We start from the raw sequence: 15,984 nt of genomic DNA on the forward strand, positions 1-15,984 counted from the left end.
CCCATGTGCCCCTTTCATTTATCTCCCCTAGGTGCTATCAAATATCACTGAGCACTTCACCTCTATAGGACTTCCCTTTCCTCTGGATATCTCGAGGAGGCATGGCTTTCATCTTAGGCCTTCCCTGCTATACTTTGCATATATGTAACTTAGCTGAATGTTCTTCAGTCTGCTTTTTCCCTGTCCTGTCTGTTCTCCTGGCACCTTGTTGTTAATATTACTTGTATTAAGCAGTGGGTCACAATTAAAACATTTATTTGTGGAAGAGGGTAGGAGAAAGGAGAATGTATTTAAAAGAAAGGGTCCTTGAAGACTTTAGCCTTCTCTTCTGTGTCCTCTGTGTCATTCACCCTCCCTGTCAGGTAATGAGCTGCATTTTCCTTCATTTTTTTCTTAGGTCTAAGGTCGTCACAAAACCTGTTCTCTACTCCTATAACGTCCCCTGCTAGTTACGTTTCATTTTGCAGCTTAGCCATTCTTCCTAGTATCTGCGTCCTGTCACAGCACAGTGATTTTCCAGACTGCCAGTTTGGCAAAATGTCAGAAGAAATTTAACATAATGGCCAAAACCACCATCTCACTGGAGTTTGTGAGCGCCAAGACTACTCCCTGATGTACACCTAAGTGTGGTAAGCGGGGATGTGAGCAACACAGCAGAGAAACCTGCTTTAGTAATGCAGCAGAAGCCTCAGCCACCAGGATTAAATTGTTTGTCCCCTCAGAGCGAGCAGCAACGGAGCCACGTGATCCAGAAGCAAGAAGCAAGCCGGACGGACAGGCTGGGGAAGCTGGTCTGGCAACGGTAGGGAGTTTGTCCACAACAGCGTGTTTCCACTGCTGTTGAAGATTTGCCTAAGTTTAGCCTGTCAGACTGACTGCTGCCAAGGATTTCTGCCTTCTATGGTACTGAGAGCCACCAAATGCCACCTTCGTTCCAAAGTGCTACTGTGTCTGGCTGGGATTTGTGCTTATGGCCTACCTTCTCTCCCAGGAGTGTATTATAGCATTCTGGTTAAGCTGCAAAGATAAACTCACAAGCCCAGTATCAAAATGAAAAGGCCAAGGGGATTCCACTTCCTTCTCTTTAGTTGCATGAAGCTGCTCCAAGAGACAGGGAAAAGTCAAGAATGTAAAGGAAGAATTTTTGGCAAAAATCTGGACAGGGTTGAATTCTGGTCTCACCAACACAGACTGTATAACTCTTTCAACATCAACAATTTTTTTTTTCAGATTAAAACACTGAAAGTAAAAGGAGAATTTGCTTCCATCTTCAGCTTTACCTATTTTTATCATAGCTCAAAAGCTCTATCATTCAAAACTTCTGTTGTGGAATGGTAGAGAAAACTATTCAACAATGCAATTCAGTGAATTACAGTCATCTTAATACTTACAGATACATCAAACCTTATTTTTCTCCTGCATTAAACTGAGCCATGAGATCTAGTCTTCAGATTTTGAGAGACTATCCAATGCAGCACCCCCGGCATCCAGCAGGCAAATGTCACTGCTTTATCAAAGACACACTGAAGAGTTCAAAGTTGACAGCACATTGTGCACTTTTTCTCTTGACAATTTTTTGAAGTTGTAGGATCACATCTGTAATTGTGTGTTTGTTTTCTATTTCCCCATTAATATGTCTTGAGTAACAATACAATTTAATTTGATAAATGTTTCTCTTTTCAGTTATCTGATACTTTCTATATGCTTTCAGAAATGCTTCCCAGAATCAGTCTGTTTAAAAAAAAAAAAGAACACAATTGTGGAAAATTCCAATCCCTTTCATTTTGGGGCATTATTCATACTAATTTAAATTCAGGTGTTTGGGCAGTAAATCAAGCTCAAAACTCACTAAAATTAGGGCTTGTATATATGAGAAAATTGACTTCTATAGCCATAATCAAATAATTATACAGGTTTATTTAGGTCAGCATAATTCCCCCTTTCTAGTGAAGAGTAATTATACAGAATAAAGCCACTTTAATTCCAGAATAGACTGTCCACATAGGGAGCTATATTGAAACAGCTGTAGTAAAATAATTATTTGACTACAGCTATGCCACTCAGTTTCCCCCCGCAAGCAAGCCATCAAAATAACAATCTTGCCTCTTTCATAGAAGCTCAGCCATGTTGGCCCAATCCTCTTCCATAAACAAAAGCAAAGGGCTTTGCCAGCAGAATAAATGCAGAAGGTAGAGAAACTGAAAACTTACTTCTCCATCCAGCAGTAAGTGGTGACGCACACTGATATACTCATGCTTTTCTACCACTTAAAAGGCTCCGAGATGCTCTGTGATGTGGTGGGAGAATGGAGAGTGCTCATGGAAGGTGTGACCTTCTGTCTAAGGCGACACATATTTTATAAATGTACACACTTATAAATGTGTTTAATGTAGTCCATTGCAGTGGCAGAATTTTGGATGAAAGGCAAAGGAGAGGACAGAGGAGGCTGCGCACCACCTCCCTTCCTGCGCTGCCCGGGGGATCCCCCTGGGTAGCAGGTATCGCCCCTGCTGCCTCCCCTTCTCTGCTGCAGCCTGGCTGCTGTCGTTGAACTGAAATTGTGTTGAATGAACCCGTTTTCACCTTGACCTTCCACAGCAGGGAAGCCCCAAGGGGCTCACTCACGGCTCAGTTTATACCAGCGCACAAGCAGAAACCGTGGAAAAGTCCTCTCTACTTTTGTGCTGCTGTCACTGAACTCAGGTATGAGGTGAGCTGAACAGAAACTGAATAGAAGTTTAAAATTCTGTTTATTGAGCTGCGTCTTTCTTCTACTAACACTAATGAAAGTGTTTTAGTAGTCTAGCGTGGTGTAGGCTGGTCGATTACATAATACGTTCATTCGATATCCGATATTTTCAGACGAAAGAATTCTTCCTTCAGCCACAGAGCTACTCAGTAGAAGCTATTTCACCTCAAAGGCCTTCTAAAATGTTACTCCCCAAACTCTCGATACCTTAGAAAAATGCACAGTTTGAGCAGAAGTCAATTGAACTAAAAGGACAGGAAAGCTGGGTTGCAACTCACCTCGATCTGTGTCATAAAGGAAGACAAAGCGGTTCCACTCGTAGTGATCCAGCAGGCTCAGGAGGGCTCCCCGCAGCGATGGTCGCAGCTGCAGCACGAACTGACTCTCACCCTCTGTGGGGAAACTTGGTGTGATGAGGGAGATGTGCAAGGCGCTGCAGAATGAGGTCAAGGTATGTACTGATCTCTTATCATACAGTCCAAAAATGGCAAAAACTCCTCTAGAATACTGGGAGCAAACTGAAAGAAAAAAGAAAAACACAGTTCAACTAGTACCAAAATCTGTAAACACATATTTAAGCATTTCCACACCTCAACCCTGTTAATCTGGTGATTTCCATTTCTGCCTGTGTGATTCAGTTTTCACATGTGTTTCATTCTGGAACCAAAAAATAAATAGCTAAATAACATATTGTCATTTTTGATCTTATTTATAGAACATTACATTATCTAAAATATTTTAATGCTAAGATAAACAAAGTATAAACTATATAAGATGTATTTTTGCATGTCAGTGAAAAGTCAGTCTAAGCTGTTTTAATGATTATGAATATTATTTGTTCAATTTTTTTTCTTTGCACATTGCTGGTTCTGCATATTATCTATGTATCCACGCCTATTATCAGGCATTGATCATTTTTGTTAATCTAAACAGAAAAGTGTCCACATTTCAAAAATAAATTTTTGTCTTTCTCACAAATGTCATTGAACTGACAAGTAAAATTTGGACATTTTGAATTGTAACAGTTAGAAACCTCATTCCCTTTTACACACGCAGCCCTTGGGCAGCACTAAGATTCTGCTACAGATACTGCATAACAGTTTACTTCACGAATAATCTCCTTGACTTTAAGGGACTAGCTGATGGGAAATGTAGTAAGCCAATGTGACCAGGCTCTTGCCCCAAATCTCTTATTTCTTCTCTATGTCAACCTCCAAACCAGAAAACAAATGACCTCTATATATATTTTGAGTTTTGATTTGCTCCTGGGCTCATTTAAGACATACAGAAAGACTTTTATTGATTTTAGCAGACTGGAAAAGGGCTTTACTGATCCATGCACATAAAAACAGGCATGAAGCTATTTTCCTGAGAAAGTACTGCCTTTCTAACAACTCAGAAAGGGCACAATGAAATATGTCCCACTTTTGTGTTCTAAGTACAAAACAACTTATTAGAAACTCCTGTGTGATCATTAACAGTGTTACTTATCCCAGTATCACAGAAACTGGAGAAAGAACAGTCAGTTGGGTGGTTATCATCTCCATTTTCTACTAATTGTTTTTTCCTAAGCCTCTCCTGTTCTCTGCATGCATACTGAAAATGAGAAGACCAAATTCATACTGTTTTAACTAGACTTTATGTCTCTTTATGCCTCCTCTCCCCTAGAAAGTGGAAGTCACAGTCACCCTGTGAGAGCAGCAGGGCTTGGGTATGGTCTTAAACTGCACATACATAGCAAACATGCTTATTCAAACTAATTCAACTTTAATTCTTTCCTATTACACTTACTGTACAAAGAGCAAAAGATACACAAATTGCGCATTTTTCTTGTTAGATTTGGGCAATTTATCATTGTGTCCAACTCAAACGCAAGCACTGGGACCTGCCAGAACTGCAACACAGGGCTGGAGAGATGCTCTGGGATTTTATGTGCTGCCTCATGCTCACAGCCCCCAACCTCACCGTAACCACAGTTGGTTTACATATAAATACTTTAAAAGCTTAAAAAGCTTTCCTCCTTGCCCTTCAATAACCCCTCTTAGAGTTTGTTTTGCTAGACCACACAAAACACACTCTGCCAGACCCATCTAATGATTGGCTCTCCGTTCCCCTAACCATCCTAAAAAGTGCTGCTCTGCACTTTCATTTCACTTTCATCTCATCCTTCTTGAACACAGATGGCCAAATTTTCAGAATTTCAGTTGAAGGCTTTCTGCTGCCTTTCACATTACTTCCCCATCTCTACTGTAAAATACTTCTGCTGACATATCCTAAGATCACATTTGCTTTTTTTCTGCATCTACATCAAAATGATGATTGACGATCATCTTGGGATCAAAATTCTGCTCTTTTTTCCTTCTTGACTATTTCCAAATGATGAGTTTCTGCTTATAGTGTAATATTTTTATTAGTCACCAATGTACAAGTTTTCCTTTATGTCATGTCTATTATTATATTCCTCAAAATAATTTATTTGCACAGTTATATGCTTAGCCTGCTCTGAATTTATAACATTACCTATAGCTGCTTCACCATACCTATAGCTGCTTCACCAGCAAAATTTCATCAGGGTACTCTGACAGTATCTTCCTCCATTAGTTATGTTTCTCTAGCTTGGTATATATCTCCTTCCATCAGTATTTGTTGCCATCTTCCCTCTATTTAGTTTCATGCCTACCTGACAATTCTCATGTTTGCCCCATTTTCGTAGAATGCTTTTTTGCAGGAGCATGACTATTTTATGTTATTCCCTTTGTAATAGAAAAATATTGGTTCGTCCAGTACTTTTTACCTTAGTAACTTCCTGTTGCATTATATCCCATTTTCTGGCTATCTCCATACTTTAAAGTTATCTTTCTTTCAAAATTTGTTCTGTAACTTTACAGACTATTGATGTTAAGTTACAGGGTCTATGGCTGCCAGATTCTATGTCTCCCTTTTAAAGTAGATATTATATTTCCTATTTACAGATCAATGTATCACTGCTCATTTAGGAGCTCTACCAAGAAGCAGTTGTTATTACATCTGCCCTTTAATGAGGCAGTTGCTAAGAATCATGGAAGAAACAGGTTAGTTCCCTACTCCCAATAGCTTCTTTTAAGGTCAGCATCCTCTGTGAGTGAAAATCAAAGTGAAGTATCTGTTAGTTTTAAGTCTGTAACAAGATTTTCCTTATGTTCCATCCCATAATGACTGTATAACAGCCTCATTTTTTTCCAATTCTTCTTTTTGTATTTATAGATGTAAATGACCTTCTGCTGCTGTTTTAATATTCTTTGGAAGTCTCAGTTTTCATTGGCAGCTCTCACTTAGTCTCTAATTTCTGCAGCAAACGTCCTCTATACCTCCTGATCTCGTCAACATAAGCTTTCTTGCTGATAATGCTTTTTTAAACACTTGCTTCTTATATCTTTCTTGTATAATTACTCATCCAGTTTGGTCTGAAGTCACATCCTGCATGTTACTTCCCCTTCTCAGGGATTTCTTGCTGTTTTAGAACTCCTTATGTGAGGAAATTTTCTGGCCTCCTCTATAGTCAAGTGCAGAGCAGTTGACTTTGCCAACAGAAATAGCTGAATCCACACCTTGTGCACATAAGTGGTAGCTAATTAATGTATTTTTGTGTTCAGAGAAAACACTTGGTCAGGCTTTGCTTTGCCTGACTGCTTTCCAATCAGTTTCATACGGGAACTCTTCATAACACACAGTCTGTATAGTTGGGTTCTACAAGTAAAAAAATTCAAGAAATCAATGTCAAGCTGTGAAATGCACCACTTCGTGGAGTTAAAGCTCAAATTCATTCTAGGGATGGTGGAGGAAAACAAGAAAGAAAAAATTCAAACTAGAAATTTAATTAAAAAACACCGTAAGACCCTAAAATACCTTTCAATAAGAATAACAGAAGAATAATCCATTTCTTTTTCAAAGCAAACAAACAACCCTTTTCCAAGTCTAGAACGAAATGCAATAAAACATTGCCTGACTATCATTAAAGCCCTGAAATAAACCCATACAAGAAAGCGTATGCTGCCATACTTGACATCAAGACTGGGAAGTTACTGAATAGTGTCCTTTTTTGCTCCTTGATAAGAAAAAATGCTACGACGAAGGTTATTCAAATTTTTTCTTACTCAGTACAATACCCACAGAGGGGAAAAATGCCAGTGACGCTATGGAGATTAGGCTTAAACATATGCAGAGATGCTGCAACGCTCCTGAATCAATTTTACAGTAATCAGCAGCCACCACAAAAATCAGCAAAGCCATGAGGATTTGCATTCTGACTCACTACTGCTCTCAGAAAATGCCTTGAGGCAAACATGACTACCTGGACTTCTCAATTCTTTATCTACTTCTCTTGCTTCTCTTTAAACACATTTTACTTATTATAAATGGACTAAATTATGCCTGGTACAACATCTTCTCGTATTAGCATTCCAAGATAATTTTGTTCAAGATTTTTTTCCCTATAAAGCAGTGATAAATAGACTTTCAGGAATATACTTTGAAATATATTGAAAAAGAGTTTGTCTTTAAACCAGACATCTCTTCATAGTTGACAACTCAATTCTAGTATTACACATATGATTTTCACCTGCAAATTTTGCAATATCATTGGTCTCCCCAAAGATAAGCTGAATGTAGAGGTCAGACTGTAGAGAAGATATTGTAATGCACCTTACATAACTAAAATAATGTTATTGCACTAACTATAATATGTATTAGATATGTTTATTCTAGCAGTCTAGCAGAACTATGTTATAGTACTATCACTTTAAAAGAATGAGTGCTCATGGGACCTTCAGTTACATGAAGAAATCATAATGCCAAAACTGCAAAAACTATACACTGCAGGGTTTACTGAGACACGCAGTCAAGCCACATGCTGTCTTCTTTCTCTGTGAAAGATCCTGTTACTGTTGTAAAAGCAAGTCCGATACTTTAAAGGCAAATCTTCTCCTGAGAAGCAAAAACCAAACCCCCTCAATTTTCTATTATTCACTGATTTCCAGAAGTTAATCTTTTAAATCATCTGAAGAGGCACAGGTTAAGTCAAAGTCCAAATATATCTGTAACGGTGACCATAGAAATGACACAAAGGAGATCAAGTGAAAGCGTTACAGTTCAAGAGAAAGCTGCATGTACAAATGCATAGACATAGATACACACACACACATAAATTTACGTTATATTGGTCTTGTTTCATTATTTGGTCAGGCCCAAACATTTTATAATTTCTTCAAGAGCTAAATTTCAAAATAAAATGCATTTTTTTAACAAAGCACTACCCTAACAATCTATTTACGAAACAAAGCCTGATAAGCAGAGCACTGCAGATCTGCCAACAGCACTGGTTTTGCTCAGCAGCCTGGGAGGAGCTGGGATTTGCAGCGTGCAGACGCATGCTCACAAGGTTTCCACCAGCTCTATGTGGTACTGGTAGGAGTCTGGAAGATCCACGGTTTAGCATCCAAGCAGCATGGCAGATCTTGCTTCAGAGCCACGACTTTACGACTCAGGGTTTTACAATACATATGCTCTGGAACCAAGTACTGGACCCTCTTTAAAATGCTTTTCCCTAGGTTTCAGACTTCTAGGTCTGAAAGGGCTCAAAGCTCTGGCACAGCTGGCTGTTACAGATATACGGCCCAGCAACCTACCATAAAGTCACAACCGGTAGAAGCACCAAGACTGCAAGGCTCACAGCAGTTTGCTTAAGGAAGCTTTCCCCACATGTGGACCGTCTTCCCTTGCTGCCTTTTTGTTCTCTCCTATGGCTTTGGAGTTCCAAGTGCCTTACAGGAATAAGCTAAGAATAAAGTTGCTGGGCCTGTCAGTCTCTAGTGCTAAAGTAAGAAGGATTTAATTCAATATACTCATTTAAGAGCCAGACTTGGAAAAAGAGTCAGATTTCTTCTTTGCTGAGGAACATTACAAAGCTTTAGCACATCCCGTACCAAGAAGTTTTTCTTGTATTTGACCTATGTAATGCAGTGATGGGGAAGGGCTGCCAGTGGGGAGTGACCCCCTGCAAAGCTCTTTCCTGTACTGGCTCTCTCAGTATATCCTACTTTTTCCGGGACAGTGCAGCATCTCTTCTGCTCCATAAACCTACCTTTTAGAATGCATGAACTACCTGAGCACAACCATCTGCTGACCAGCAGCTGCTCATGAGGGCTTCTGGCAGGAAAGCGAGGCTGGGGCCTTGTGCTGCTGGAGTATGCGAGACACGAGGGCTAGTGGCAAATGAGTTAGAGGAGAAAGCTGTGTCTGACACAGTGCATGACACTGAGGGATTGGAGAGGGACCTGTATAAGCAGTAGTTAGTTTTAGTTTTTATGCATTCTGTCCTGCTTGGGAGTTACAAAGTAAGGTTGAAAATGTTACACAGTGTGCTGACTGACTAGTTGCTCTGTTAAAGGCTCACCATTGCAAGAGCTAAGAAGAGCAAATTTACAGTCCCAACAGTGGGAAAATGCATAGTAAAAGAGCCATAGCCTTGGTGCACAGCTTCATAATGCAACAATAAGCTGAAGGAGTCCTCATGAAGGAGCTTTCACCGTTGTTTCAAGTAGAAGACCAAAACGTCAGGAGAATGACCCATTTTCAATCAGTTTTAACCATTTTGCTTTGCCATTTCCAAATATCTGGGTGAACTCCAGAGAGCAATAGATTTCAGAAATATATGAGAGTTACACTGTCTTGTCATCACAGTAGTATATGAAGGCTCTCATTTTAGAGTGACTGCAATGCTATCAAGTCATGGATCACAGTAATATACTTTCCATTTTGTTCTGCTGCTGTGCACCTGCATTTGGCCTGCACTGATGTAACAGCGCTGGACAAATTTTCTCAGTCTGAAGAACACCTTCAAAGAGGAACTGCCCAGCCATCTGGAGATGCCAGCTCTACAAGTGAGATGCTCTCTGCATGACAGCTTCAAGATTTGAGAAGAGATTAAATATTTTTCCTAGAACACTTTTGAGATGAGATCTTCCTGTTAAAATGTCAAAACACATCTCCATTCATGTGGCACAGAACAGCCCAACAGTGTCCTCTCCTCTATCGTTACTGATCCACCTCTTGTGCCTCCCCACTCCTGCCTCCCTCCACCCAGCGCCTCCTCCTGCAGCAGGACGCATGGCCAGCCAGGGCTCTGGATCACAGAGGAAGCAACCTAAATTCATCCAGCACAGTCTTCAATCATTGTGCACTCAAGTCAAGTACAAATCTTATAAATATGCCCTTACTCTGGGTTGTGTTTCAAACTAATGATTTTATACTAAATTATGCTGTTGCATCAAGAAAAAAATCCCAATGCTGAGACCACTAAATTGTGGTACCTTCATCAAGTAAATAACTGATAAAAGATGGTATATAGGATTACAGAAAAGAAAATAGTGTTATATAAAGTGGGTAGATAAAAAACATTACAGCTGTATTAGGTGCAGATCACTATTATCTTATGAATTGTCTTGAATAGGAAAGGGTATTCCTCAATATTGATATACAAAAAAGGGTAAAAGGGAAATGGACTTTTTCTTACTAATTATATGTTTATGATTTTTGTGTCTAATGAAACAGGTATTCATCATAACCCTGATGATTTTCTTTTTATATACACTGCACTCTCCAAATCATCATTTGTCTTTGCCTTTCGATCACAAACTTCTTCAATTTATCTCCCCCTACATTCAGAAAGCATCAATCACATTTTGGGTACCATCAGGCTGAAGTATTGTAACTGGAAATAATACCGCATCGTCACTATAACTACAATCAGTTAATTGCACTAAATTCAGTATTAATAATGGAGGTTAACGGAAGGAGACTAAATTAAGATCTTTCTAGTCAAAAAAATAAACCAAATCAAAGCATTATTCTCTCAAATGTTTATTCCTCTCAAACACTGATTTTCCTGTAAGGTAACTTCATAAGGAGAGGTCTAGCTAGTGAAGCACTGGACCTCTGAAACTGACTGAATTCATAATCTGGAGCAAGTCACTTCACACTCCCATGTTGCAGTTCTCCATGTTTCAACTATCTTGTCTCTTTTAGACTAGAAACAGCTGAGAGAAAGGCCAGCGTCTTGCTACATGCCTGTAAAAAGTGTAGCACAATGGTCCAGCCATCTCAGTTGTGGCCTCTGGATGCTACTCCAAACGGAATAATCATGTTACAGTTCATAGTCCCATATCTTATAATTCTACTGTAAACTCCTGAACCTTATAAACACCTAAGCACTTGTCCTAGAGGTCAGTGTGTTTAATCACATGCATAAAATTAAACTCATTCTAAAGTGTGTGCTGGAGTACTTCCCTAGTAGAAAGTGCTTTGGAGATTAATAGATGGATCGATCAAACTCGAGGCTCAGAAAAGTCACAAGTGTCTTTTAAATTCAACCCATAGCAATGGGTTATTTTCAGTACTCTGCAACCGACTTGCCAGCTCATTTAAAAATACTCTTCTAGGAACACTGAAAACCCTCGTTTATTGTGCTAGATCATATGGCGATTTGGGAAGTGCAGTTTTGTTTGTGCAACTGCAGATGTGAGAACATATTGCAGAGCAAGCTACAAACTTGCTACATATTTTAATTAATAATTAAGTTTCCAGAAACAATTCTTGTGTATTATCTCTAAACGGCTATTTCTGTTCAAAGTCTGTTCCTGAAACAATAGCAGAAAATGATAACGCATTTCTTTTCTATTGAATGGAAAACAAAATTGAATTAGCTTAATTAACGTGCACAGTATTTTCTTCTTTTAAAATCAGTTTGAACACTGTAGTATAGTATTTTGTGCATGATGTCTTACACCAGATCACTAAGTTAGAGAACATTAACTTTAGAAGCTGTTTTGAGAGATGCCCAAAATAACAGAAGAGAAGGGGCCATATAGACCTGGCTTGTAGTTCCAACTGCTAAACTCTTCCCCATGCTTCATATGGAGCAAGCTTTGTTCTTCACCAAATAATAACTGATTGAAAATACCTCCAAGTCAATTCTAAAAGAATTTGTGAAAGGAGTGTTCGTGTGTTCGTGTGTGTGTGTGTGTGTGCATGTGCTGAGTGGAGAGGACTATTTCACCTAATTTTAACCATCTGAGAGTTAGATTCTTTGTCTGTCTCTAAAATGGAGAAAAAGATCACCCTGTCTTCAGAATAGTGATAGATTAAGTGTGGTGATTCGATTCACCCCATGGAGTTATCTGTCTATTCCTGTAGACTGTAATAGGACCCTGTGCAATTGGAAGACTTGACACTTACATTTTGATAACGACATTAAACAAACAAAAAACCTCCATAATTCTCACTTTAGGAAGCACTTCTCTGTGTTTCTAACCACCTGTCCAGCCCTGAATTCAATGCAATTTGGAGCTGGCCTCCTCTAAGGCCTTCCTCACAAAGCTGACATAGGTCCTTCCTAGCCAGGGGCTGTAGGTATTTCTCGCATACAGACCATATATCTCTGCTTGCCTGAAAAGTGCTGACAACTCCCATTTTCCTAATGGAGAACACAAAATAACTTGGCCTTTCATAAATTTCTATGAGGAAAACTGCTTTAATCTTTAAGTAATTTCCAGATGAAAACTTCTGCGCCACTAAAGTATTTTACTTTCATTAATATATAATTCCAAATAATTTAAATTCAATGGAACATTTTTACACAACAAGAAAACATTTTCCACTGGGTTTATTTATAAAATTTCTCCTTCCACTGTGCCTCAGCTAATCTACTTGATAGAACTCTTCTCATGAATTTCACATTTGCTGAATGCTAACAAATCTTTTCTCATTTTTAAAAGTACTTTAAAGCTCTTTCTGAAATAAATTATCCAGTCTTTGTGCCTTTGTCCTCCAGTCCTGTGCACTCTATGGATCTGGTATTTACAGCTGTCTGGCAATGCACATACACGTGCATTTCACTAACTCTGCCAAAATTTCCCCTTTGAAAGCTCTCCCATAGAGAGCCCACATGCAGCATTTACCTTTCATATTCATCCAAACAGGACTCCATGTTGGTACAGAAGCTCCTTTCTGGCTATTTTTAAAAATTGATAAAAATATCAGCACCATGTGAGAATGCTGGGTTTTTCAAATTTAGTAGAGATTTTACAAAAAGTTAAACATGAAGTTTTTGGTGGAAAGTTGCCATGGATCTGACAGGTCTTCTCACAGACAAAATGTCTGTGGTTATCTTATATTTTTCTTCCTACAGGATAGAAGCCTAGAGAGGCATAACAGATAGCACAGAAACTAAAGCAGACCAACAGTAAAACACTAGTTCATGGTTAAGTAAGGTTAACATTTCACCTCAAGGATACTCACATGGTGCTTAGAGATCATCTTGAGAAATTATTTCATCTCCTCAGTTTATTAGCTGAAGGAAAGCTCACCATGATCATATATAAACATCTAGAGAAATAATTCTCATAATTTGTCTAGATTGCCTGTGTTACCAAACATTTTTTGCTGTGCTTGGATCGACCCATTTCTTTATGTGACATACAGTTTCCTTCTGTTCAAGTTCAAACTTCATTCAAACATACATTTGTAGAGAAAACAAATTTCTCTGAAGCTTGTGTTCTCCCCAAAAGTATAAGATTTTATAGAACCTGCTTCCGCATCCCATTTTAATGAAACAGAACAAAGAGAAGTCTGAATTTTGTTTTAAGAAGTAATCCTTTGATGGCCCATTTCTCTACAGTATCAGCTTTTCTCTTCCTTTTAATCTTGAAAAAGGAGAAAATAGGCACATTTTAAAAGACATTTTTCTTTTCAGAAGAAAAAGAACCAAAAAAACCAGTACAATTTTTAATAGGAGGATATCATTAAATGTGCAGTTGATTACATAAAAATAGCTTTTTAAACATAGCTACTTAATCACAGATTTTTCTTATGCAAAAGAAGAACTATTTGTAATTTTCAGAAAAAAATACCCAATATTTTTTTCTACATTTTGGAGTCACGCATGCTAATTTTGCAGTATTCTTGCTGGCAAAACTGTCATTGACGGGAATTTACTGAATCTAATGGAGATTTGAGGGGTGCAGCAATGCAGTATGTATTTACATTTTCAAACAATAGTGTTTCTGTAAAGCAAACCTTGCATTCTAGTTTAACTGAACTATGACAAAACATGAACTCTGTGGTAATTCGAGGAAGCTAAAGCAAAGCATTTTTTAAGGTATCAAAGGATGTTTGGTACTAAACTTCCATGTGACCTTAGAAGGCACTGGGACACCTAACCACTCTCTCTGACTTTGGAAGTCATTCTCCCAGATTTCTGAAACTTGGGGGGAAAGGAATGAAATAAAGAGTATGCCAAGTACAGAAGTGCTGCATGAAAGATGTGACTAATTTGGTCCTGCCTGAAGAGGGAAAGACCTTAGGTGGTTGTCATTCAAACTTGAAGGCAGATTTTTTTTCCCCTCGGTTTGTAGTTTTATTTTTAGATTAAAACCTGCCCTGAGGGGAGCGGTGTCATTTGATCCGTTGCTGGAACGCTCCATTTCATTCACTGATGAGTCTATCTCCCAGTTTCTTATTTCCATCCCTTATTTTCCAGCCAAGGCGGATTGCCCACTGGTGTGCAGTGCTCTTTGTCCAGTCCAGGTTTTTGAATGTCAGCAGTCGGGGGGGGGGGGGTGATCAGGATTTTTCCTACTTTCTTCCCTCAGTAACGGACCTTGCACCTCCAGGAGCTCCCTAGCGAGCTACCTACATCATGGTTCATTTTGACTTGCAGAGCTGCCCAAGGATATCATCTTAATTTATGCTTCTAATTTATTCTGGCTACCTGTAAACTGATGGATTTAACACAGCTCTCAATCTTCCTACTTGGCTTTACACTGCAGCTGTGTCCTGATGCCTTATCAGGGAAGGACCAGTCTGAACGCATCCTGCCATTACTTGGCCTTGGAGTTTCTGAGGGTAGACATGTGAGACAGAAGTAAGCCATTGCTCACTACAGAAAGATCGCACCTGCCAGGGAGTGCAGTCTGCACTTGTGAGACTGACTTCAATCTTTCCTCATTTAATGTAGAAAAAATAATATGGAAAGTTATTTTACTGTGGTTAAAAAAAAAATCTTTTTCTGAAATAAATCAGTTCACATGAAGAATGAACGAAGCAATGGCTTCCTTTTGGCCTCAGTAAGGTCAACAGCTGTGCACTACATAATGTTGATTAAAAAGCATTAAACACAACATTGCATCCTTGGTCACTCGTACATCTAAGTGTCTCTTAAAAAGCCAGTAAAACGTGGTTTCACAACTTTAAAAACAGTGTTAATGTTAAAAAGACGTACATGATAGAAAGTTTATATGTTTTTTTCCAACTCTATCACAAAGTTTAATAAAAGCTATTGTCTCTCTGTACAACCCCTGCCTTGAAAAAACTTTTTAGGCATTTTTTTGTCACAATTGGGACTTCTATGAGAAGCGTTTCTGAATACATTTGATAGACTCTGTTGTCTCTCTTTCTCTTTCCTTCCCTCTCTTCAATGGCACAAAGCAGAATTTGAAACCAGCATTGTTCTCAGGTAAACGGAACATGGTATCACATCGCTAGATTACATACACCCTGGTTAGAAGGAGAAAACTTCCACCCAGATCTAGAAACAAAATTCTTCCCCTGCCTTCTGCAGCCCATGGCAGTATTTTGAGAGAACCAAGCAGCCGCCGACCAAGCGCACAGGGCTCTCCTGGATCCCTTCCACCATCCGTGGACCTCCTGAGCAGCGCACAGCAATGCAGCATGTCAGGGATCAAAACATACTAAGTGGCAACTGTTCCTGCCAGTCTTCTCACATTTGAGGACTTGGGTTTTATTTCTGGTAGGTAAGAGCCTATCACTTCCACGCTTAATTGGCATTCATTACTCAAAAGTGAGGAGTTTGATTGGTTAGCACTAACAAAGAACTGAATAGTTTTAGGAAGCACTTCAGAAAATCATTTACAGGCAGACTTCCACTACTCAGAAAAGGATGAGAGGAGAAAATAAAATCTTGCCTCCACTGAAATCAGTGGAAACACTAACTTCATTGAGGCCCGGCATTCAGCTGCAGCTTTTTCTGAGGACTCAGTAAGAACAACTACGTCTGGCTCTGGTTTTGTTGATAGGGTGATGCTGCTTCATTCATTTAATTTGTTGCAATCTTAAAGTCTCAAGGAATCCTATTTGACAAGATATTTAAATATAGAGAGGGTACTAATGCATGAATCGGTATT

General features: G+C 39.0%; 1 protein-coding gene across 5 annotated transcripts in view; it reads right to left on the reverse strand.

Annotated features, from left to right (window-relative positions):
• The window catches only part of GRIA4 (glutamate ionotropic receptor AMPA type subunit 4), a 225,698-nt gene that overhangs the window by 150,544 nt on the left and 59,170 nt on the right, over positions 1–15,984 (reverse strand). For all 5 annotated transcript variants that reach the window (XM_064505079.1, XM_064505078.1, XM_064505080.1 and 2 more), the window contains exon 3: positions 3,028–3,267. In XM_064505079.1, coding sequence (XP_064361149.1) covers positions 3,028–3,267 — 240 coding nt within the window. The remainder of the gene's footprint in view (positions 1–3,027; positions 3,268–15,984) is intronic.

The sequence above is a fragment of the Dromaius novaehollandiae genome, chromosome 1 (genome assembly GCF_036370855.1).
Source record: "Dromaius novaehollandiae isolate bDroNov1 chromosome 1, bDroNov1.hap1, whole genome shotgun sequence".
NCBI classification, from domain to species: Eukaryota; Metazoa; Chordata; class Aves; order Casuariiformes; family Dromaiidae; genus Dromaius; species Dromaius novaehollandiae.